Source organism: Haemaphysalis longicornis, unplaced genomic scaffold (assembly GCF_048455015.1).
Source record: "Haemaphysalis longicornis isolate Haplotype H1 unplaced genomic scaffold, Haemaphysalis longicornis Haplotype H1 scaffold_6, whole genome shotgun sequence".
In the NCBI taxonomy this organism is placed as follows: Eukaryota; Metazoa; Arthropoda; class Arachnida; order Ixodida; family Ixodidae; genus Haemaphysalis; species Haemaphysalis longicornis.
Genome location: NW_027526407.1, coordinates 211,252,633 through 211,278,330, shown reverse-complemented (window position 1 = coordinate 211,278,330; position 25,698 = coordinate 211,252,633). Strand labels below are relative to the sequence as shown.

At 48.6% G+C, this 25,698-nt stretch overlaps 1 protein-coding gene across 1 annotated transcript in view; it reads right to left on the bottom strand.

Moving 5' to 3' along the window:
• Nucleotides 1-25,698, bottom strand: part of LOC144143466 (uncharacterized) — a 338,543-nt gene that overhangs the window by 268,746 nt on the left and 44,099 nt on the right. The window contains exon 8 of the mRNA XM_077675212.1: nt 9,000-9,122. Coding sequence (XP_077531338.1) covers nt 9,000-9,122 — 123 coding nt within the window. The remainder of the gene's footprint in view (nt 1-8,999; nt 9,123-25,698) is intronic.

Sequence of the window (25,698 nt, the reverse complement as noted above, 5' to 3'; positions counted from 1 at the left end):
CCACGGTATGGTGGCGCCATCTAGGTTACGGAACGTAAAGAAACGCGGGAACAAACCAACACCGCTGTACAGGGTGGAGACAACCTTTGAACGGTCCCGTGCCGCCGCAATTGGGCCAACGGGCTCAACGCGTTATTCTTTTCGTTTCCCACGAGACCTAGCAACGCGAAACAGACAATATGATTCAAACTTCTTCAGTAAACCGCGTTGCGGCGATAATTTTAGCGCGGTTTTGACACAATGACTTGCTTCGGCGGCGAGCGAGCAACCGAAAATGGCGGCGCCAGCGTATACGTGTCTCTACCCTGTACGGCGGATGCGTGAATGAAGGTATTCTAGGCTGCAGAGCGGTCGGTTCCTGTGATGTCATTTGGGACCACGAAAACGCACGATTGAGCGGGAAAATGAAAATTTTAACCTAAATTGTTTCATTTCTGAGTGAATAAAGCACCGTTTGTATCCGGACAAGCGCTGGGGGCACTATAAAACACGAAATCTTTCGAATAAAACCAACTTCCATTTTCTCTTCATGGCTCCTTTAATACGCAACATCTTCTTTTTCACGCCTAGTTTTTTTTGCCGTCGCTGCAGGAATTTATTAGCACATTAAGTGCGACAAGTTTTATTTATTTATTTATTTATTTATTTATCAACACTGTAGGTCTTCTGCAGACCCATACAGGAAGCGGGCATACAAAATCTCAGGTATCTAATTAGAATAGGAAATACAATATTTTGAGGGACGATACGCGGAACACTTACAACAGCGAGTACATCAATACATTGGTGCTCTTCCCATACACGAGAAGAAGAAGACAAAAATACTAGAAACCGCGTGCTACGCATGAGAAACAATGTATGAACAAAAAAAAATACCCCGCATTTCCTCGAGGGGAAGAATGTGAAAGTGCGAATGCACGAGTTGAATTTGCGCGGTTCGGTAATGTTCGCGAAAGAGAGATCACACACACACACAACTACAAAGAAAGAAAGATGCATTTATTCATCTCCACATTCAGCTCCGGTATTCAGCTCCGGGGTATTCAGCTCCGGGGTATTCAGCTCCGCTCCGTTGCTAGGGGAGAGGAGGCGCCCGATAACACCTCCGGAGGAGCGGCGGACGACGGCGGCGGACGATTCAGGCTCGCTTAAGAAGTGCATTCGCACTTAAAAACGCCGAGCGGCCGCCATGACAGGATGTATCACGTGACGTCACCATTCTTGCCGTATCGCTGCCTCTCTGGAAGCGCTCGCGAGCGAGCGCACGCGCGCGCCCAGACCGGTCGAGGTCTTCGCCGTCCCCACAGGCCCGGGCAGCATGACGTCAGTCCCAAAACCATGACATGTACACATCGCCCGAGCAGCTCGCGCCAACCACAGCCAGCGCCTCGGCTTCGTCACGGGAGCCCCGACGTCGGCAGTTTGGGGCACGTAGCAGATGATGTCACGTCGACCCCCTCTGGGCTTTCTCGTGCAGGCGAAGATTAAAATGGATTTTAAATATGTTTCGCTGAACGGTTGCTATTAAAACTTGCTGAGAGATATCTCCTGATAAAAAGGAAGCGTTTTACATAGTTATCTCAGCTTTGAAATTTCGTGTCAGTACTCCTTTAAGCGGGTGCATTAGTCCTTCTCACGCCCGATTCCTGGCCTATCCCCCACGTGGGTATGTGCCATGTCAGCAGGAACATCTCCCCCCGTTGCTAGGGAAGACGAGGAGCACGCGCACCCGCAGCTGTTGCTATGCGGACGACGGCGGCGGACGATTCAGGCTCGCTTAAGAAGTGCATTCGCACTTAAAAGTACAATACACCACTGCAAAACACGTTTTAAGTGCGAATGCACTTCTTAAGCGAGCCTGAAGCGTCCGCCGCCGTCCGCATAGCAACAGCTGCGGGTGCGCGCGCTCCTCGTCTTCCTTGGCAACGGGGGGAGATGGGCGCGCGCTGCCTGGCCGCTGACATGGCACATACCCACGTGGGGGATTGGCCAGGAATCGGGCGTGAGAATGGCTAATGCACCCGCTTTTAAAGGAGTACTGACACGAAATGTCAAAGCTGAGATCCGCTCTAGCAATCAAGTACAACGACAACACAAATAGGTGTCTGTGAATAAATGCATCTTTCTTTCTTTGTAGTTGTGTGTGTGTGTGTGATCTCTCTTTCGCGAACATTACCGAACCGCGCAAATTCAACTCGTGCATTCGCACTTTCACATTCTTCCCCTCGGGGAAATGCGGGGAATTTTTTTCGCTATCACAACAACAAGAACAACAAAAAAAATAACTATACAGGTTCTGTTACCTGCTCCACAAATGAACAAAATTGATCAATATTTGTAATAATAACGGCTTCACTTGGTAGCGCGTTCCAAGAGTTCACAGCGCGAGGGAAAAAGGAATATTTCAACACATTGCTATGCGCACTGAAGGGACGTATGCATTTATCGTGGTTCGTCCTACTAGAATGACGGCCAGGCGGATGAATATAGTCGTCTTTACGGATTTTAAGGTGACCGTGAAAAAGGAGGTAAAGAAACTTCATGGAAGCAACATGACGCCGGCAAGACAGAGTTACTAGGTGCGCTTGATTGCGCATGTCCGTTGCACTGTCGCGCCAAGAGTATTTTGAATAGATAAACCTCAGGGCCCTCTTCTGCAGTCTTTCAAGTTTGTCGCGAAGGTAATTTTGATGAGGGTCCCACACTATACTTCCATATTCTAGGATAGGGCTGACCAAGGTTTTGTAGGCGGTTAGTGTAACTGCTGAAGGTGCTTTGCTCAATTTTCTGCGCAGAAATCCTAGTTGTTTAAATGCCTTGGCGCATGTATTGTTAATGTGCTGTTACATTTTAAGTCTTGCGAGAATGTGACGCCCACATATTTTACGTTGTCAACTTTACTAATATTAAAACCATCAAGACTGTACACAAAAGACAGAGGTTGTTTTTTCTTGGTTAGGCTTATGAACGCGGTTTTAGACACATTTATTTCCATTCCCCACATCTCGTACCATTGGGAAATGTTTTGTAAAGAAGAATTGAGCTTTAATTGGTCATCAATACTGCGTATTGTAGTGTAAATGACGCAGTCATCTGCGAAAAGTCGCAATGTTGCACCTGGTTCCGCACAAGAAGAGATGTCATTAACGTAAATAAGAAATAATGTTGGCCCCAACACAGACCCTTGGGGTACACCGGACAAAACACTGAGGCAGTCAGAATCTACGTCGTTTAATGTTACATACTGGGAGCGATTGATTAAGTAAGCCGAGATCCATGCAACTACTTTGCTATTAATTCCAAAGGATTCAAGCTTGGTTATTAATTTGGAATGAGGCACACGATCGAAAGCTTTCGCAAAGTCTATAAACATTGCGTCAGCCTAAGTTCGGAGTCAATTATGCCAGCGAAGTCATGCGTTATTTCTGCAAGTTGCGTTAACGTGGACAGACCCCTGCGGAATCCGTGTTGCTTCGGGTACAGGATATTGTTAGACTCTAAGTAATTTATAATGGCTTTGTTGAGGATATGCTCCATTAATTTACAACAGTAGGTCGTTAGCGATATGGGCCGATACGTGTCCACCAGAAATCTGTTGCCACTTTTATGGATCGGAATTATTCTTGCGCGTAGCCAGTCTCTCGCAAGTGCACCAGTTCTCCGTGAAAGCATAAATATTTTAAACAAAAAAGGAGCAAGTTGTTCTGCATAACGCCTAAGAAACGCATTTGGGATTTCATCTGGACCCGGCGACTTCTTAACATCAAGTTGTAAAAGCAGATTCAAGATACCTTGTTGGGTTATCTCGATTTCCGGCATGGCCGAGTCACGTTCAACAATCGGCCCTTGAACTGGGCATGCTTGGGTGAATACCGATTGAAAAAAAAGGAATTGAACGAGTTAACTATTGCGTGCGTATTTTCAGTAAAGATGCCGTTGATTTCCATCTTACGGGTTGGACTGTCCAGCTTAGCTAGGTAACGCCATAATTTTCACGGTTGTACTGTCATAAAATCGGTTAGGGTGTGTGAAAAAAAAATAGTTCTTCGCTTGGCGCAACAGGTTTTTAAATTCTTGGTAGCACTGCTTATTATAGCTGGATTGCATTTACGCTTCCGCATTCTTTTCAGCTTCCGTTTCATATGAATTATTCCTCGCGTTATCCAAGGAGTCCTTCATTTTGTCCTCTTACGTTTCGTAGGAATGTAGGTTTCTTCTCTGTGAAAAATTGCTGCCTTAAATTTTAACCACAAGCTGTCAACATCATCGGAAGGCTCAGCGTAAAAATCGTCTAACTTCATTTCTAGGTAATCAATAATGCTTTCATCGGCCGCTCTGGAATAATCTTTAATAAATATATGTGAAGTTTCATTGTCACTTTTTGCCAGGCTAAGATTGGGGAATTCAATTAAAACCAGTTTATGGTCAGAGATTCCGTCTTCCACCATAGCTTGAGCATTTATTGAGCTAGAAATTAAAGCAAGGTCTAAGATGTTTGAAGCAAGCCCTTGAACGCGTGTCGCTTGCGTTACGCATTGAGATAATGAGAAACTTAGCATGGTATCCAGAAGTTGCTCGCAGCTATTTGCCTCTCTATTGCTGACGGTTAGGTTCTCCCAGTCTATTCCTGCCAAGCTGAAGTCGCCAACAAGTACTAACTTCGTCCGATCATGCATTTTCTCGAGGAGGTAGTTGTGCAATACCGTAAGATAAGATTCAGGTGCCCCTGGTCGTCTGTATACTCCACTTATTGGTAAAGGTGTGGTTTGAAATGTGATAGTGCACCACAGACTCTCGTGTTTCGGTATACCATGTTCTTCCTGGAACGCTAGACCACCTTTTACAGCTATAGCCACTCCGCCTCCGCGGCTATCACGGTCCTTGCGAAGAGTGCTATAGCCTTCTGGAATTATTTCTGAATCATGGATGCTGGAATGAAGCCACGTCTCGGTAATCACCAAAATATCAGGTGAGAAAGCCAGTAAAATCTCTAGTTTTTCTGTTTTGTTGACTATACTTCTGGCATTGAAACACAACAAAGAAAACGACGGCGTGCTTGCTTGGCTTCATGTACTTGAACTACTGCCTTCGTGGCCAGCAGTTTCGGAACGCGCCGGCTGCAGAGGTATCTTTTTTCCTACGTGTTTATCCCAAACGTACAGCGTGTCGTTTATTTTCAGTTTATTGAAAAGAAGCACAACCTCATCGCCGCTGTCTCGGTTAGCTTTTGAGGACTCCCATAATCATGCAAACGACGCGTGTCGCGTTCAAAAAAGTCGCTGTGGGGCGCAGTGGGGCCCGGAGGAACAGCTGGCGGTGGTGGTAACGCGCAGGGGAAATTTCCGTTGGCGTTGTTGAGTTGTCCCCGAACTAGGTTGGCTACCCGAACACAGCAACTAAATCGCCAGTAGCGCGAACGCAGCGCCACCGCAACCGATGCTTCCGCCGCCGCTTCAGCTGACGTTCCCCTTTCTGAGCACGCGCTCTGTCGGTCTCCGTCCTTCGCTCGCTCTGCGTCTACGAATCAACGGCGTAAGCGTTTGCCAGCATGCCCCATTTTTTTGCTCGCTTTCCGAAAAAAAAAGGCTCTGGAATGAAGTATAACGTTTGTGTCTCACAGCTTTTAACAACTGAGTTGTTTAAGCTTGACCTTTGGCCGTGCCGAACATTAACAGAAAAATCGGCTCGGAGAAGTGCGAAAATGCTCGGCCAAGAAGCGTAAGGGAAAGTGGCGAGGGGGCCACGAGCAGGTGCTGGAGTGCGCGCCTCAAGAAAAAATAGCGCTTTCCGTGGTCTGAACGAACCTGAGACCCTCGCGTTATGGCACCGGAGTTTATTCGATTGCGATATAATCACATTCGGAGCACGCCGCATTTTGTGGGGAATTCGTAGCGAGGGCATTGGTTTCGGACTTTGGCTTTAAAACTTTGGCAGCTTGAGTTTTGGACTTTGATTCAACTGAGTTTGTATAAAGAAAGCTTCGCTTTATAACCCCTTTTCCCAAAACGCCCAGCGTATCAAATTTGATACGCGGTGTTTGAGAAGCCAGAAAGGGACGATAAATCAAACAAAGCTGAGACCAAAGCCCAGAGTATCGTTTTTGCTACACTGATGAAGTTTTCTGATTTGAGTAGTTCAAAAGTACTGGCAGCTCAAGAAATCCGACCGCACGTGGGTTCTCGCGCCGCGGCATCCAACCGGCGTAATTTTACTAAAAAAAAACAGTGATTACTTCCGTTTTTTTCCTTTTGTTCTGCATTTGGACATTTTGTTCTTTAGAAAACGTTGCACGACCCTTGCGATCATTTTTGGGGTCCACCCAATGTTTGACGTTGCTTCAAATTTCCGCGTATCATATTTGATTCAGTTGGTGTGCACTGACAACACAACTTTTGCATTGCTTTTGATACGCTTTCCAACATCGATTTCAACTGTAAACATTTGAATTCTTTGCGATTCTTTTTTACGCATTGAAGTTAGCAAAATATTAGGCCGTGTCGTCGCCGGCGAAGATGTCCGCGAATTTAGTGACTTCTTGGAACGTGACGATGAAGATCACTGTCCCCCCCATTTCCCCCCCTTCACCACCGCTGAGCCCTCCGAGACAAGCGATGATGAAGAAAATGTTGATGATTGCTCTGGGTCATCTATATCTTCGCCTTACCATGTAACCAATAAAAAGTGAAAGGAATTTCTCACAAACAACCCGCACAACAGGTGAACCAGTTTCACCGCAAGGCCAGAATCCACACTAACGTCCAACGCCCTGTAATTGCTGGTGTGTACAACACTTTTAGGGGAGTATCTATCTGGGAGAGAGAGAGAGAACTCTTTAATGTGGGCTGGAGAGGTCAGCTCTGTTAGCGGCAGTGCTTGCTACGCCAGATGGGGATGATTACAATGCAGTGAAGTAAATGTGAGAAATCGGGAAAGCAGCAATAGAGAGAAAACAAAAGTTAAATAAAAATGGCACGCAAGGTAGAAAAAAACTCGAAATAAAGTTAAGGAAAAGAAAAAAGTGAGCGAATGGAGCCCAGGAAGCGCAGAGCGCCTAACAAGAAAAAGGAGTACAAGCGTACATGACGACGCAAACGCGTACAGACGTAGCCATGCGCACAATGGAAGAATTACAAAGTTTTGTCTAGTCCTGAATCTCTCCAAAAACGCAGAACAATTTTTGTCCCTAAATATGAGTTATTGTTGTTGTCCCAGGGTCCAAGAAAGCGACACAACTAAAGGCTTGCTCCGCGTCTAACACGAGACAGGCAGCTCGCCGCTGTAACTCGCGCAGCGGAAAATCGCGGGCATACACACAAGTGCTCCGTAGTCTCGCGCACAGTGCACGTGGGGCACAGTGGTGAATCCTCCCACCCTATTTTGAACTTGAAGCTTCGGGTGTAAGCCACGTTGAGACGCAAACGATGCAGTACACCTTCAGACGCTTTGCTTAGTTCGTGTGGAACACGGAATTTACAGAAAGGGTCAATTCCATGCAGAGGTGGATATCCGCTGCGAGAGTGCTGCCACTTCCACATTTGCTCTCCCCAACCAGTTCGATAGATAAGGGCACAACCATCCTCTCGAGAGAAAGGAAGCTGTGTCGTGTTACGCAGAGAGTGACCAGCGCTGGCGGCTGCATCAGATATTATATTTCCTTCTATTCCCGAATGACCAGAAAGCCATTGAAGCACTATGTGATAGCCCGCGCGCACTACCGCTGTGTGGATTTCACTGATTTCATAGACAAGCTGACTGCAGTGGTTGGACAGCCTTCTTAGAGCTTGCAAAGCACCCCCGTCGCTGTGAAAAGCAACAGAACCGCTTCTTCGAATACCACAGGCCATGACACTGCAGCTGGCAAAGAGGTGTGATGTATGATACGTCCACGTTTCAAAGCCAAGCTGTCTACCTCTACCCCCAAAGGGTTCTCTCGCGACCGTTGGTGTCAACAGAAAACTCCCGAAAAGGGTAAACGAAGTTACTTGCACCACCAGGAATCGAACCTGGAACGAATAAAGAAACGCAGCGAGAGCCCGTTGTCTTATCGATTGAGCTACGCGGACACGGGGGAGACAGACGGTGCACTCACTGAGCCCATCTGCGGGTTTACCCCCTTGTTTTCGCTGAATTCCACGTGATATGCTCACGCGACCACTTGCGCCACTGTGCGCTCCACCTATGGCACATGTAGCGGCTATGCGCACGCCTTGCGCATGTGCTAAAAGTCATAAAAAGGAAAGGAAGCTCACACGAACGCATGTCATCTCACTTCACCGTCTCTGCCATTAATCTCGCCACCTCCTTTGGCGGCGACAGAGACGGAAGATATGTGAGATCGTCTAACACCAGGTTTGAGCTTTCTTTAATTTTATAAAAAAGATTTTCCCCTCATGTGCTTCACCAATACAACTCAACGAACCACTGTTCATGAATCATGCATTGATTTAAACCTAGCAAAGAATATCTCTGAAGTAATAAAGGGTGTGGCTAAGTGAATTTCACTTGTTCCTGGTTACACTTTTTGTAGAGGCACGTGTGTGATTTGAAGTGACGACGCATGGGTAATCGTTGTGGGTGTCGTTTACAGCTTTCCAAACACCTCCACAGGGTTGATTGGCACGCTTTTTTTAATTGTTTAAAAATTCATTTGTCTCATAGTAAGCATGAAGTAGCTTTAGCCCTAAGTAAGCGTACACGAGTTTCTGCAATTTTAATTTGCCTGGAAATATGTTTGGGAGTTTATGGGGTTAAGGAAGGGGCCCACTTAAGAACAGCCAAATTAAACGTAGTGAAGACCATCCACTCCGCTGTTTCCTTAGTCTTGTATGTCACCGGGAAGGTGGTCGGGGTTTTTTTTTTTTTTTCTGGTGGTTTGTCGTTTCGCCCTAGTTTTGTTCGCGCAATCGAACGCTGCGCGATCCTGAATCAACTGGCTCAGAACGGCTGCTTTTAAGCCTGCATTCAAAGAAACCCAACAAAGCAGGTGGCCGCCAGCTCACCTTTCTGAGCAAGTTGACGGTAGAGTGGTCGGAATCGATGCACAACTGGGCTAGCCGCTCTTCCATGGTTGCCAGCTGCTCCTTATGCACGGCGATCTCTCGCTCCTTGCCTATGATTACCTCCTGCAAGAAAAAAAAACAATGTTTGATGAGCCTGGGGCTTCTTAGGTCTTGGAACTTTGAACTTTTTCAGCGAAAATCAGCTTCGAAAGTTCGACGCGAATAGGCACACGTAGTCTCGCCTTGGGTAAATGATTTGGATTCTCCCTTTTTACATGCAACAAGAGTCTGCAGCTTGACCATACAATTAAAAAGAGAACAAAAATGGCGGATGTCACGCATATCTGAGAATCGACATAATGCGATAATTTCAATGATGTATGCATTGATGTAATGATCTGAACTATACAATGAAGCTTTAATTGCACCGTTTGACATGAATGCACATTCGCCATGACAAAACTCAGTTGAGAAGAAGGAGCGTGTGGCTTTTCCTCCTCGCTCGTCGCTTTTGGGCGTAGTTTTCACATCCCGTGTCCTCTTTCATTACCGCCACACATTGTAACCTACACTCACGTCCTCCATACAGCATACGTTCGCGGTCTGCGCCATGTTTCATTGATACTGGAGACCTTCCTGGTTTGCGTGACACTTCTTTCGGATATCCTGGGCGCAGCGGGAACGCTTGTGAGCAGTTTTTCTGACGCGTTCACATGGGCTTCGGACGTTCTGGCGGCGGTGGGGAACGAAAAGCACGTATACTCGGACACGTTTCTGTGGCAATGGAGACAAAGCTACGTGGGGGAGGGAGGGGAGGGGGGGGGTCGAACTGATTTGTGTTACTGCGCCAAAGTAGTTCCCACTAAACTAGTTTCAGTTTCGGTTTCGGCGTGACGCATACGCATTTGCTACAGTTCGTTTCTTCGCATGAGCTCTTTGGTTGAGTGCGCTGAACCGCAATCACCAATAATGCAGGCATACTGACGTCTTCTCTACGTTTCATTTGATTCTAAGCAAAAGCCAGCGCTTTCACTGGAGAACTCGGACCGACTTAATATATTATAGCGGGGACGGTACCCTCGAACTCTGAACCGCCCAGAAACGCCAACAATTTTGTCAGCGCTGCAGTTTTGAGGGCAGGAACTGATATTTAAACTCTTCTTAAGCCGAAAACTGGGCAGCACAACGGGCACGTGTAGCGTGCTTACATAGCGCAGGCTCGCTATACCGTTAGTGCAGCACGCGCACACTAAGGCGCGAAGTGAAATACCATTTGGATCGCGCTGAGTTAGGCAGGCCCCAAGAAGTTTCGGTGACCCGCAACTCGGAAAGCGTATACGGGAAGCTCGCGCTGCAGAACCCATGAATCTTGCGCTCAATCCCCACGCCTTCCTATTCCAATATCTTTGATGAACATCATGCAGGCTTTCGGGCGTGTCTCCTATACTACGTGGCGCAGGTTTCATACCTTATGATAGCAGTCGTACTTCACTGGCTATGTTGCCAATTAACAGCATAAAGGCCTGTCAGCACTTGGATGGATGAAAAACGTAACGCTGTCTAAACACCTGCACAGTTAGCGCTGGTCGTAAAGTTTAAAAACAATTGGTCACTGAAAATTTTGCCAGTAATGTGGTCACTGACATCGTAAAGTACATTGCATTAGCTAACTTTGCCAAACGTCAATAGATCGAGCCATTCTCAGATTGGTGGTCTCAGATTGGTGGTTAAGCCACCCCTTTCTATTTTTAATGTGTGACCACTCGCACACTTCTTGGCTCAATTGCCAAAAAAAGCACCGTATCCAGAACACCGCAAGTGGGCCTGTCAGAAAAATTTCAATTGGCTTCCAAACCAGGCAACAGAATTCGCGTTGGCTGAGTGTAGCTGCTAACTCTTCATCAACATTCCAATTGGCTGCAACAGCCTCCTTTCTTTGTCACTTACATCAATGTTGTGGGAGCATGGCTGGCTCTACATTAAAAAATAGCTGACTGGTATTCATGGCGGTAAATTTGATGTTGGCCTCACCTCGCTCTTACTTTTTCCCAATCCCAACACGTGGGTTCACCAGTGCTGGTCCTGCCCGTCCAATTCACCAATTTTTATGTGGCGGCGACGTGACACCCCACCATCGCTAAAGTGCTCCAAAATATCGCAAAAATCTACGATTTTGTGGCTACAGCCAGGATTTGCACGCACAATTCCAGAACCAGCAAAATAACGCCGACACTTAGGGCTGCCACCGCCAATTGCAAACCGTTCGACATCGGTACTCCATGAGCATTATTCAGCAGGAATAATGTGTGCTACGTGAAAAATTGAAGCAGAAGAAAGAATGTGTTTTGTTTCATTTATTTATTTCCTGCATAATCAGCTGGACAAATATGGAAGCCACTTCATGTAGTCACACAACCACAAACATGCACACGAACGCCAGTCACAGGAGTAAACCTTTAAAACCGTGGACCCATCTTTCAAGCCCACTTGAGCACTCAAAGTCACGTAGCCATGTACTTCCAAACAAACATTTCTGGCTCTGTTAGCAGTTATTCGGAGTCACTGAGTACGGTACAGTAATTTCTTCATGATAAATGTGAACACAACATAGATGTACCAGACATTGCACCACAAACGTGACAAAGTGACACTGCCCATCCCCATAGCAGTGAACATTTCTGTAACTTCTGTTTTATCAGAGCGTGCCGTTACCTTTCGTGTGTTCGACCTCATATCCCAGGGCCTCGCGAAGCTAGTATTTTTACAAAAGCTAAGGCTGGTACCAGGGAAACCCACAGCGTTTCCACATTTGAAAGTGAGGCAATGACGATTCGTATTACTCCTCGCCATTTAACCCTGTAAATGCAGATTTAAAAGAAATTATTTGAGCCGGAAATGGTCTTTTACTTCAGCAATCGACCCTCTGTAGTCGAAAAGTCCAACAAAACATGAGCAAGTGAGTACAAATGATTACCTCACTTACAATGTGCAACTGATGGTAGTATTTTTTTTTCAGATGACTGAAACAATTACAAATGATAGACAACTCAACAATGCATTTCTGGACATCACTACCATCTCGCAGTTCTTGTAAAATAATTCTTCCAGTCTTGTCACTTCATGCACAGGTAACTGCTATTTGCAGAGGCTGTTTACAACCTCTTGGGTTGTAACCAAATTTTCCCATTGCATTTCTTCTGGGTGAAACAGGATACGTGACGTGCCACTCCTCACTGCTTGCTACCAGCGCTCGTCGTCAGGTTTCATTTTATGCATGACAAAGGTACAGCAAGTGCATCTTAGCTACCACCCACAACCGACAACCTGAAGACTAATTCGTATACTGACAACAAGCACTCCTAATGATTGCCTGGTGCTGCACAAATCCAGCACTGTGTGAGCAGCTACCTCCTAAGTTGCGGGGCATCAGGAAGGTAAACAAGGTGTCCTGTAAGTTGTTGCACACAATCCACATAAACCAACAGAGCGTACTTCCAAGCTTCTGGCCACCAGAAAGGAAAACAAAGTACCTCGTCACTTGCCACACAAGGCCAGCACCACATAACCAACAAAGCGTGCTTCCAAGCTACTGGGCATCGGAAAGTTAAACAGGGGGCTCTGTAAGTTGCCACACAAAAGTAGAACCAACCGAGCGTGCTTACAAGCTTCCGGTCATCCGAACCGTAAACAAAGCACCTTGTCACTCGCCACACACGACCAGCACCACGTAAGTCAGCGCACACCAGTTTCATCACAGTTCCTCTACGCCGCTCATTTCGCTGTCACTGCAGTCACTAGAGCTGCTGGAGTCGGAACCTAGCGGAATCACGACGTTGTCGATTCTGGTGTCGATTTCACCATCCCGCTCCCAGGCCTCTTTCTCAGGACGCTGCACATGAGCGCAGTCCCGGACCCAGTTTTCGCGAGTCATGAGGGCGATGGCTTCGTTGAGTAGTCGTTCAACTTCAGCGAGAGTGAACGAAGTGTTGTTGGCAGCAATATACCCCTTAACCTGGCTCCACACCATTTCAATAGGGTTCAAGTTACAGTGGTAAGGAGGAAGCCGAACAATGTCATGACCAGCAACTCTGCCCAGGGCTTTTATCCGGTATCCAAAAAACTTGTGTTTGTTCTCATTAACCAGCCGAAGGAGCTCGGGCTTCACCTGGTCATCACACCACGGGATGGTTTTTGTAGTCAAGCAAGACTGAATGTCGGCCTTGCGCCACGACATCGAGGGCAGCTTTTTGGTCCAAACACTGTGGTACGGAGCATTGTCCATGACAATAACACTGCGTGGCTCAATGATGGGTAGAAGTTGTTCTGCGAACCACTTCTCAAAGCGTGGGCCATACATTTCACTGTGGTAGTCAGTGGAAGCACTCTCTGACGCACAGAAAATGAGACATGCCCCGTCCACAAAGCCCTTCTCACTTCCAGCATGAAGGACGATGAGCCGACCACCTTTGCCACTTGGTGCACGAAGCCCAGTAGTTAGACCCTTGCGAAAGGCGTCTTCACGGGATGACACAGTGGTGTCCTCCCACACCGTGCCCTTGGTGTGCCCTGCATTGACCCAAGTCTCGTCGAGGTAGTATATAGCCCTGCGAAAATGAAAGGAATACGTGTGAGTTTTCCTTTGGGGAGAAGGGTTAGTAAAGACAGAGAAGGCATTTATTGCTTGCACCTAACATCATTCTACTACGCAGGCAGGTATGTTTAGTTTGTGGTATCACCGCAAAACACCAAAATAAAAAAAGTTCGCAGAACGTCACCACCCACATGGCTAACGAAATCTAGTCAGTGAGTGCTATCCATACATTATTATAACATGTCGATGCATACTTGTCCCTTCACTTGCTGAACCAGAATAGCATGCAAATACGAATAAGAGGCAGGAATACAGAAAAACGCCATGAAAAAAATAAAGTGAACGCCAGTATGCATGCGGAGCGATGTTGATAAGTAACTCTCAGCTATAAAATATTTGGCTGTACGAGAACTTCCATCGTTATTTTTTCTTGTTACATTTCAACTGCCAAATAATGTTACATACGAAATTTTTATTTAAATCGCCGGAATTGACATTTATCTGTCCACCATATCGAAACAGTAACCACGTACCGTTTCTGCTTTCCAATTTCTCGAAGGGTCCGCAGATATTTCCGCCGCCACACGATGATCTCATCCCTTTGCATAAGCGCAGAGTTACGTTCTCGCTTCCGAAAAGCAAATCCAATGTCATTCAGAAGCCGACGCATCGTTCTGATACTCCCACACACAACACTTAATAGGCCGGAATGGGAGTAACCGGCTTGTTGCATAACTCAGTACCAATTCGTAGTTTTCAAAACTCCTTCCAATGGGCGTTTCGCCTTACTCCCACTATTTCCGCAGTTTTTTCAGTAGCATATCGGAGTTAGTTTCATTTTACTGCCACTACAATGGGAGTTTTCAGGGGGCGCGTTGGGAGCAGTACTGCATTTAAGGTGGTTTTTTTGTGTGTGTGTTTGTGCGCTTGATCTAAGCGCTGCAGAGGAATTTATTGCTGTATTTGGGAGTTCTTAATGAGGGCACAGGCCGCATTTTCATTTTTCATTGAAGATTACGTAATTTCTAGTATTTTTCCGCTTCTAACGTTCAATGGCGAAACATGAAAAGTTTGTTTTCTGCACAGTCAATTTATTGCATGAAATGTACATAAATACGATATACGTGTGAACACGTTCATAACACAATAAAAACACTGAATAAAAACACTCTCCGGTTGCGCTTGAACCCCCCTCAGCGTCGCATCACACCAGGGTTGCCGCGAGGGGAGGTTGGCGTAATTTTCTTTAATACTCCCATTAGGACAAACGCAGTATTCACAGCTAGATACTGCGTTTTGTGCAGAGGTACAATCGTGGTAAATGCGTCTATTTACGGCGGCTTGTGGCCCCCGGTGTAAACTGCAAGTTTTTCCACCATCATACTACCACACGTGGGAGCAGGCCGTCTGCCGTGAGGAGTTGAAAAGACGTATTCCAGCAAAAAAAATTACGCCCACCTCCCCTCGCGGGAACCCTGGTGTGATGCGACGCTGAGGGGGTTCAAGCGCACCCGGAGAGCAACCGTCGACCGAAAGGCCGCCGGAAAGCGGCACACCGGTTATATGCGCAGCGCGCCCCAAGGAGAGGAGACCGCGGAGAGAGAGAGTGCCGTGGCTATGACGCAACACAATCCAACACAATCCACTTTAATCCAATCCAATCCAAATCCAATCCAAGCCAAGCCAAGCCAAGCCAAGCTAATCGAATCCAATCCAATTCCCCTCGCCAGAGAGGGTTCGCTATCGGAGAGGAGAGGGGGAGAGTGGCTGCGGACAACAACAACAGACGCACGCGGACAACAACGGACGCACGCAGGAAGGACGGGGCCGCCGACAAGAGATGCTCTCAGCGTCGCATCTAAAACTCCCATTCAGGTTAATTAACTTGTGTTTTGTGTGCAGCTTCGGCAGCCCCATGGGGTCGCTGGTCACATCGCTGAGGATCTTTTCTGCAGTTGGCGCCTGGTTGCGAATGAAGTACTGATGCACTTTCCGTCGGAGAGCAGCAAGGGTGAAGCTGTTGTATCGCTGTACTCTTGTCTTTCCTGTAACTGCAGGCGGTTTCCCAGTCGACAAACGAAGCCTTTTGCGCTTTGGGGACTTCGGGGTGCCACGCAAAACCTCATTCTTGAGCCGTGCGACCGTACGCTCGCTTACGCCGGTAAGCTGGCTAACCGAACGAAATGCGGAAACGACGGAGAGTCCTGGTTGCGTCAGCCTCACTTGGGCGTACACGTTGCAGACAGCTTGCATGGTCTGGTTTGACAGCTTTTGGTTGTGAAGCTTTTTGAAAATCCTTTGAGGCGAAATAACTGGTGGGCTATCGGACGGAAAAGTAGCTGCTGTCGATGAAGACGCCATTTTTTTTTTTTTTGAAGAGAGCCGTCGTGCGACAAGTGGTAATTAATTTCCGCAACCAAACAAAACCGGAAATTTAAAAAAAGGAACGCTTACTGGCGATCATATTCTGGCGATTTATTGGCACATGGTTGGAAAAGCGCTTATTTTGTAACACAAGGGACAAACGTAGAGCGAAAAAAACCAGACAGAACGAATAAGGCCTCATTCGTTCGAAGCGCCTCATTCGTTCTGTCTGGTTTTTTTTCGCTCTACGTTTGTCCCTTTTGTTACAAAATAAGCGCTTTTCCAACCATGTACCGATACCAACTAGCCCAACAACAAGCCTTACTGGATTTATTGGCATTGTCAATGCAAGGCTAGAAAAAAAGAAATATATGTTTTTGAATTGCATTGGTTATGCGCACTGAATAATGTTTGTAGAACTACTTCCAACTTCGCAGCGAAATGTCGTGCTTCGGCCGGCCACTTCGCTCCTCTTCCCGTAGTTTTCTCTCCATTGCCACAGAAAGTTGTCCCCGAGTATAGATTCGCGGAAGCCAGCGTGCCATCGGGTGCTCTCGTGAGAAACCTAGTCACATTTTAACAGTGTATGGACCTCCTGCAAATAATATTAAACTTTCTCAATGAACTTGAATATGCGTTGCAGAAGGCAGATAACCATGATAATGTAATACTAGTGGGGGGCTTAACAAGTGATACAATTTCCCCAAACAATTTTTCCACACCTGGCTATTTAACACTCACATCCCGATATTGCTTCGAACACCAAATTTTGGGAGTTGCTCGACGTGAACCTGGTGGGACTGGATTTATGCGCTGCTGTATTCATCACAAGAGCGCGTTTTTCAGGCACAAATTTTATTGATTTGATTGATTGTGGGGTTTAACGCGCCGACGCAACGCAGGCGATGAGGCGCGCCGTAGTGGAGGGCTCCGGATTAATTTTGACCACCTGGGGATCTTTATCGTGCGCCGAAATCTCGTACACACGGGCGTTTTTGCTTTTCGCCTCCATCAGAAAAGCGGCCGCCGCGGCCGGGAATCGAACCCGCGACCTCGTGCTCAGCAGCGCAACGCCTTAGCCACTGAGCCACCGCGGCGGGTCACAAATTTTATTTCTGGAAGTGTAACCACAAACGTTTCGAACATTACTTCGCAATAATTTCAATTCTTCGCCATAGACATTACAGTACAGGCAGAATTTTTTTTTAATTGCGACAGTATGCCCTTTGGCATAAGTTCCTACAGGTACGAGTTTGCACCCGTTTCCCGGATGAAGTCCAGAAGACAGCGGTGGTGGGGCCCCCACAGCCATCGCTGAAGATCGGGGGGTCTCCCTGGATGCAGGCCTGTGCCGCGAAGGTGTCGGGATCTCGCTGCACGCTGTGAAGGGCACGTCCATAGCAGGTGGTTGGAGTCGGCGTCTTCGGCAGGAGCCGTGCAGAAGGGGCAGGTCGTGGAAAACGGGGCATGGTATCGCGGTGGCCACGCCCGGGTTACCGCAGGAGAGAGGGCCACTCCATCTCGTAGTCTACGCAGCAGGACCTCCTCCCAGCGAGCGAGCCCACTGGGAAGGTCTGTTCCACACGGTGGGATGAGAGCACGTGTGGCGCGACGCAGATCTTCCTTTAGTTGGACAAATTGGTCGTGTGGGTCAGTTGTCAGCAAGGGCAGGGGCCGTGGAACCGACGTAACGTGACAGAAACTATCCGCCGCAATATGAGCGGTGAGAGTATTACGCCGAATCCACGACAGTCGGAGAGGGCAGGGCCACGTGTCCAGCAGGTCATGAATGTCTCTTGAGACAGACGAGTTGGAGGCTACACGTCGCAAATCCCGTATGGCCGCCGTTGAGTCCGTCTAAATTTGTGCCGTAAAACTTCCAGGAGCTTCAAGAAGTGCCGGTAGGAGAGCTTGCAGTCCGTCCCGGATGGCTGTAAGCTCCGCCAGCATAGAAGGCCAGGTGCGGAGTGTTTCATAAGCACAGTTTTGGTTTGCTTCTGGATGAGAGGGGCATACGATAGCTGTAGTTAAAACGCCGTCTTGGGCCCCAGCATCCACAAATGCCTCTACAACCTGGGGCAGGTTCGCAGTCGCTAGTAATGGCACGCCCGCGGATTGCTCGACTGCGTTTCCCATCGACAGACTGTGGAGTCGAATGAGAGGCCGGTTGTCGGTCACTTGATGGTACAGCCAGGGCGGCCTAGCTACAGGGCGGGCTGGTAAGGCGGGTAGAGAACGGCCCATGTAGATCGCCAACGCCGCTGCCTCCGGAACAAAATTTAGTTTGTTCTGGCGTGCGGAGCGGCGTTGATGTACAAGCTCATCTAGGGTGTTAAGCTGAGCTTCGGCCTGAAGAGCTGGTATAGGCGTTATTTGAGGGAGGCAGGTGATCGTCCGCATTGCAGCTCTATTAATTGCTTCAAGTCGGGCCCACTCCGCTTGGGTCATATGCTGGAATTGAGCCTGGTAGTCAAGTCGCGACTGAAGTATTGACCGCACCAAGAGTCGGGCCATTTTGAAGCAGGAGCCTCCAGACTTTTGTGAAATGCGTCGTATAAGGTGTAGCATTTGACCTGCTTGTTGGCGGGCAGATCGAAGCCACAAGGCAGCTGACCCTGATGATGAAATCTCCAATCCCAGCACACGAAGAGAGGTGGCAGTGCGCACAGGCTGGCCGGAGAGTTGTAGCGAGATCGGTGACATCTCCAGTCTACGACGGCCCCAAGCATTGGCCACGGACAGAATGGCTGTCTTTTCAGCTGAAAGCGAGAGACCAGCGTATTAACACCATTTCTGTGTGTCCGTTAAAGCTTGTTGCAGGCTGGCGGCTTGCCGAGACAGGTCTGGGTGGACAGTCCATACTGTAATATCGTCCGCGTACACCAGAAGGTGTAAATCTGATATGGAGCCAAAATGCCAGGCAAGCGGCAGCATAACTACATTAAATAGGAAGGGTGAAATCACCGACCCCTGAGGCACTCCACGGACGGCCGTAAAATGGCCATAACTAGTTCCACCAATCCGTACGGAAAATGATCTTTTAGTCAAGAAGGTCCGGATGAAAGAGCGGATCTTTTCCGGGACAAGTAGGCTTTGAAGAACTTCCAGGATAGCGCTGTGGCTGACGTTGTCATATGCCTTGTGAATATCCATGGCAAGCAACGTCCGCACTTTGTGAGATCGGCCGCCAAGTAGCACCATTGATGATAAGTGCTCAAGTCCATCTTCTGTCCCCAGACGAGGTCTGAACCCAATCTGTGCCGGGTGGTACCACTGGTAAGTGTCCATCCACCACTGAAGTCGCGTAGCCAGCATTCGCTCCAACAGTTTCCACAAGGTGCACATTAATGCGATTGGGCGCAAATTGGGGAGATGCTCGGGTGGTTTGCCTGGCTTCGGTATAGCGACGATATCTGCCCGGAGCCATGACTCTGGTATTTGGCCCGAGAGCCACACCTCATTGATGGAGTCGAGAAGACGGCTCAGGGCCGGATCGTCGAGGTTTTTATAAACCTCGTACGCAACGCCGTCTGGGCCGGGAGATGATCGAAGTTTCGCCTGGTCTATCGTAGCCAGGATACCGCCTCCGCAATACTCGCACCGCCGATCTTTCCCTCGCCAGAGCGTCGCTCCACCACGCGTTTCCCCTGTGTTCCTTCAGGGGTCGTTCAAACTTATTTTTTAATCTGGCTAATTTGGAATAGAAAACGTCCAGAACTGTGTTGAGGGCGGACTTCGTACAGACATCTTGCGGGTTAAAATTTTGAATCCAATCATCCGCTGCCAATTCCTCAACCAAATATTGTAATGATGCCTTGGTAAGTCGTCTTTTCAAGGGCAGTGGAAACCGTTGCAGGCCGAATACTACGTACTTGTGATCTGATAAAGTTGGCGTGTCATGTACATTCCACAAACAATCACCTTCCCAAATGGGACCGGAAACAAGGGTAAGGTCGATCCAAGACTCCGAGTAGGCATTTTGAAAGGTTGCTACCGAATTTGGGTCATTCAGTATTTTGAGTCGGGTTGAGTGGATGAAGTGGGCGAGCTGGGCGCCGCGGGAGTTCAAAACATCGCCTCCCCAAATGGGATTCCGGGCGTTGAAATCTCCTGCCAATATCACATTCGTAGCACAGTATCGTTCGAGGACGTCATTAATCCGAGACAAAATAAAGTCCATCGGCACTGATGGCGCAGCATAAGTAGCGATCAGAAGCATGGTGGACTGCTGATTTTGAAGTCGCAGAGCTACAATATAAGGAGACACGGTGAGGGGAAAGACATCAAATTTACGCCGGGGTATGAGGACCATGCATCGGGGAGTGTCTTGATGCAGAAAACGAAGCCAATTGGGTGGCACTCCAAGCACGGTTGATCCGCTGGCATATGGATCACAAACAACAGCCACATCAATGTGCTCTGCCTCAACGAAATCAACAAGATGTGGAGTTGCCGCACGAGTGTGGTCTAGGTTTGTCTGAAGAAATTTTAAAGAATCCATGTGGAATTTTGTTTTCTGTGACCTGACCTGTGTGCCCCTTCCGCACAATCTGCCTGTTTCTTTTCCGCCGTCTAAAAAACTTACTCACCTTATAACTGGACATGGCCGATTCCCTCACTATTTCTTCCGTCTCGAACTTACGCCGGACTGCCTGTGCTTTTGCGGTGCGGCCGCCACTTCCGTCTCTCACTATCTGACGCAGTGTTCAAAAACGTCATCATACATTCAACGACTGCTTCGCATCGTGCGGCCACCACTTGAACCGCCAAACCTTCGGCATCTATTGGATAATTCTGAAGCCATCCAGATCCTAATCGAGCTCGTCGACTTCATTTCCCGTTCCTTACCCGACGTGTGATGCCGGTGTGTCTCCAATGGTCCTTCATCGGCGACGTACCATCCACAAGCCTGGGCATTCCTGCGGCCCAACATGTCACGTGTGATCTGTGCGGCTCTCCAGTGCGTGTGTTTTTTTTTTTTCCCTCAAGTTGTGTTTTGTGTGCACATGACAGGAAACACGTGTTCTCTCTGGAGTCCTGTTCCCTGGGACAATTCGTGCCTTTCTTCAGCGTGGTATCGTTTTTTTTTTATCGCGTGTACCATGTGACAGTGAGTGGCAGCAGTGTTTACGCTGGACCCAGTGACTTTCTATTTATTACCTTTACAGTGCCTCGGCGGTGCTTCGTTTTGTATTTTCTGGATACTGTGCATAATGTGTTCGCTGTTTCAGCAGGGCGTCGCAGTTAGATATTCTCGTGAACGGGAATACCCCAACTGGACTTTCATTTTAAAACAGCTACCTCTAGACGGACATTTGTGGCGAACTTTATAAGTGAAACACCATATGTATTTGTATTTTTTTTTTCTCCTCTGCTGCCTCTCCGGGTTTTGTTTTTCACGCTGCTAGCTACTACATTTTTCAACTGCACTTCACAATTAGGACATTTAGCTACCTGTTTTCTTTGTTTACTTTCATTCACATCCTTGATTGCCGACTCTCTTCTCACGTTCTATGTACCTGCTGCCCGAGCATATGAAACGTGAAAAGTAGTTTTTTTTTTTTTTTAACCCTGCAAATTGGCTTTCATTGAAAAAAGAGAAAGTTTGGCTTTTAGCCCCATTCATTTATTTTATATTGGCTTTAAACCTGCCATAGCCTTGCTGGAGCGGGTATTGTTCCCCACTTTATTTTTCTTTATTCTTGGGGGGAGGGGGGGAACACGGAATCTTAAAAAGGAACTCTGCCATAGTGAAAGCTGATTGTATTCCACGGACTGCATCATCAGACGGAGAGGCACCGACGTGGCGCGCTAGAGGAAACGGGCACGGGTTGCTAGCCGGGAGGATGTCAAATGCAGGGTACAAGGCGCGAACCACATCGAAGGCAAATTGGTCCGGGCTCTTGCCTGATGCCAGGCACGCACAGGCTGCTGCATCCGGAGTGCGGCCGCCTGATTCCATTGACCGAAAAGTGCGCCAAATAGACGATGTGGTGGACGAAGGGCCGAGTGACTCGCACCAGCTAAGCCATCGTTGCCGTGAAAGACGCTTCTCATGTCGTCTGGCCGCAGCGGTCAAGCGTTGCAAATGCATTCGAGCCGGCGCACACGAGGGATCTCGCGAGTCAGCCACTTCAGCCTGTTTGCGCTGGGCCCACAGCTGCAAAAGTCGGAGGTCAGGCTTTGGCCGGGACTCCTCTGCCCACGTCCTCCGACTGGCACTGCCCAGAGCTTCTTTAATCACAGTGGTGGGGTCTATGCTGGGGGCCGTCATGGTTGCATTGATGTTGCACCGGAACTCATCCCAGTTTACTAGAGTGCAGCTTCGCCGAAGTCGGCGCGTCGAGTTCGGGGCAATGCCAAGCATGATAGGGTGGTGATCACTACCCCAGCAGTCAGCCTCTCGCTGCCAAGATACCACTGCACTCCCAAGCCACCAGGTTAAGTCGGGTGAGTAGGGCGGCATCCGGGGATGAGTGCATCGACGCGTAGGCCTTGCTATATCATTTAGTAGTACAGGCAGAATAGAAGTAGAAAATAAATACCTACTTACCATTTACCATAAATACCTACTTACCATAAATACCTACTTACCTACTTACCATTACGAAAGGTAGATTGGATGAGAAGAAAGGTAGACCTATGATCAATTTATATCTAATCTTCACAAAATATACCGGCAATGCCCTAAAAATGTCACCCTGAGAAAACGGAAGGTTGAAAAGCCCTGGATTAACGATGAAATAATTGGTCTAAGTTGCTTAAAAGAACGCTTGGACGTAGATGTGAAAAATATCAATCCCAATTTGGCTTTAAAAGAAGAAGTGCGGCAGTTGAGAATTAAGCTAACCGCTAAGTTACGAGTGGCTAAAAAAATTGTACAACAAAAATGAGCTAAACAAGTGTAGCAAAGAACCTAGGAACACCTGGAACATAGCCAACGCATTAGGCGGGATACCTAAAGGAGTAGTCAACTGGAAGAAACTCAAACTTCAAACTTCCTTCCCACCCCCGGAGCGGCGGCGGGCGAGGAACAGCCGCAGCGCACGAGCGGCGCATTCATCCAGGGCGTTACATTTGCGTAGGTGTCCCCGTACCGAGCTCCATCGCCTCCGTCATGTAGTGGTAGCATGGGGGACGAGCACCGAGCATGAAGTGCTGCCTTGGATTTGACTACAAAGAGCTGAGAGCAAAACTTTACTGGGTTTGCTCTCGATAGATGAACATGGTGAGTGACGAACAGTGACGATGAAGCAACAGCATGGAGCCGACCGGCAGAGTGGCGCTCTTAGTTCATCCCAAATGTCGACTGACAGAAGCCACCCACCGAGAGGGCGGAATTTATACACAGAAGTGGCAGCTGTTCCGCTGCCTTCAGCGCTTTGCGCACGTATCGAACAAAGTGCAGACACACAAGAACAGTCTTTACCGGTGTCGTGAATAGCCGGCCCACGTTAATTAAGCCTGACAGGGGAAATGAGAGGTATCTGTAGGCGGCGTCCGCTCGCAGATTCGCGTTTCAACACGTCTTCGCTATAACAGTTCGGGCCTCCTCGATTACCAGTCCCGCATCGTCCGCGGGCCGCCCGCGACGCGATCCGGCGCGGTCCATGTATTCCTATGGGACTTCCAGTCCGAACACACTCCTGGGACTGCCCGCGGACCGCCCAGGACTGGTGAATTGAGGAGGCCCTTTGTATTGCGAGTGCCGCGGGCGTGATTCATCCCCAGCGGGGATCCGCGCGGCGGACATGCTCCTGCGTGTCATGGCTTGCTTGAGAAAGATGGGCTTTGCCGCCAAGTGCACGAAGCTTTCCCGCACTGCACCAAAACTGTAGCACGCTCCCACAGGGTAAGGGCGCGCTGAATAGTAACGAGGGTCACGGCAGCCAGCAGAATTCCCTCGAAAAGGCGCGGGAGAGGCAAATGAAGCTTCGATTTAAAGCAACACTACCAATAAGTGTTCTGATCCGACTGCTGACCCTGGCACAAGGAGGTACTTGGCGAAATGTATGTGTAAGAAAGAGCGATTGCAGCTGTTTACAAGCCCCTGGTAGTTCTAAACGTTGTTATAGAACGGATTTCCGTATTACGCTAGGTGAAAGAAAGTGTGCCCTGGAAATGTCAGCACATGTGGAATGTGAGCACATTTAACCCTGACTGACACATCGAAATTCCCCGCGTACTTATTCGGTGCTACTTCATCCACAACCACAGCAAATGCTTCCAATTGTGTGTACTACCAGAAAACTGGGAGAACATTCTTGGGGACATTATCACAAGGGTTAAACCTGTAGGAGGCTCCAACCAGAAAAAACCGCCAAACTGACGTTATTGAGAATGCGCTCGCTGTTTGCGGCTGACTCGCGGGTATTTTATAGAATGGTAAAGTGAAACATGCTTCTCGCTAAAATTAATGGGAAAACTTACGACTTCTTTCCCAAAACTTCCGTGGCACTCTGCATCCTGTCAGCTCTGCGAACCACAGTGGCGTCCGCGAAGACCAGCTTCTGGAAACCGTGTTCTTGATGTATAAACAACATCCGTCCTAAGCGTGCCTATTATTTATTGACGCTTATACGACGTAAATTTCTGTATTGGGGGTCTGAGGACGTTTAAGCGCTTGTTACGGGTCCTGGGGAAGGATTCTCCCAAACAATAAAAAAAAATTCCGAGCTATTCAACTGTGTAAAGGTGAACGAACAGTGGAGCTTTGAAGCACACGACACAATGGTGACTCACAATTTAGGCGAAAGGTAGGAGCGAATTGTTTTCCCCTTGAGCGCTGACCCCGGTCATTCCTAACAAAAGACGCACACATACGAGCACATGCTTTTATTTTGACTCGAGCGTGCACATAGTGCCAATCGGTAAGTAACAAACTCAAAATGCAAATTCAAGTGTCGGGACGTATAGAACTCAGGTTCAAGGCAGCTTTTTGATGGCGTGCAACTTAAGTGGCGCCCTCATGCTAATCGCACCCACAATGGGACGTTCATCTTCCAATCGCTCGCGCTATACGCCTCGAGCTTCGCCATCGCTGCGCCGCCTGCCGCCGCTTCTCCGCGGTGCTTATGGGATGGCCGCTGCAGAGCTGGCAGCGGCTCATGCAGTATTTTAAATGCAGAGCATTTCTTTAACGCACGATGTCACCCGTTCTAGGCGTCCGTAGTAGTCCGCATCGCTCGCAGGTGCGGCCTCTCGGCGCGATTGTGGCGTGATAAAGGCGGGTGTCGGCGAGGCTGGAACGCACTCATCGCCGCGCTCTCTCGTCAGCCCCGCTCCTCCTCGCCTGCTCTCCGCTCGCATCGCGCGCTCTCTCCGCGGTCGGTTCGCACCCAACAGGTGGGGGCGCGCACGTCGCGGGATCAACAACATCTGTGGCGTGATCGTGACGTCAGCATCGCGCGCGCGTGGCGCGATCGTGGCGTGATAAAGGCAGGTGTCGGCGAGGCTGGAACGCACTCATCGCCGCGCTTTCTCGTCAGCAGTTGCCACAAGTGCAACAACATTAACGTAACGCAAACTACTTAACGTCTTGCGCCCCCGGAAATGCTCTGCATTTGATCGTGGCCCTCGCGAGGGGGATGTTTCTTCCATCAGGAAAACGGCTACCGCTGGCGGGAATCGAACCCGCGTCCTCGGGCACAGCAGCGCAACGCCTTACCCCCTCAGCCACCGCAGCATTTTTTGGTTCTCATTCGCTTCCTTTTGCCTTTCGGCGCCCTAAACAACTTGGTATGG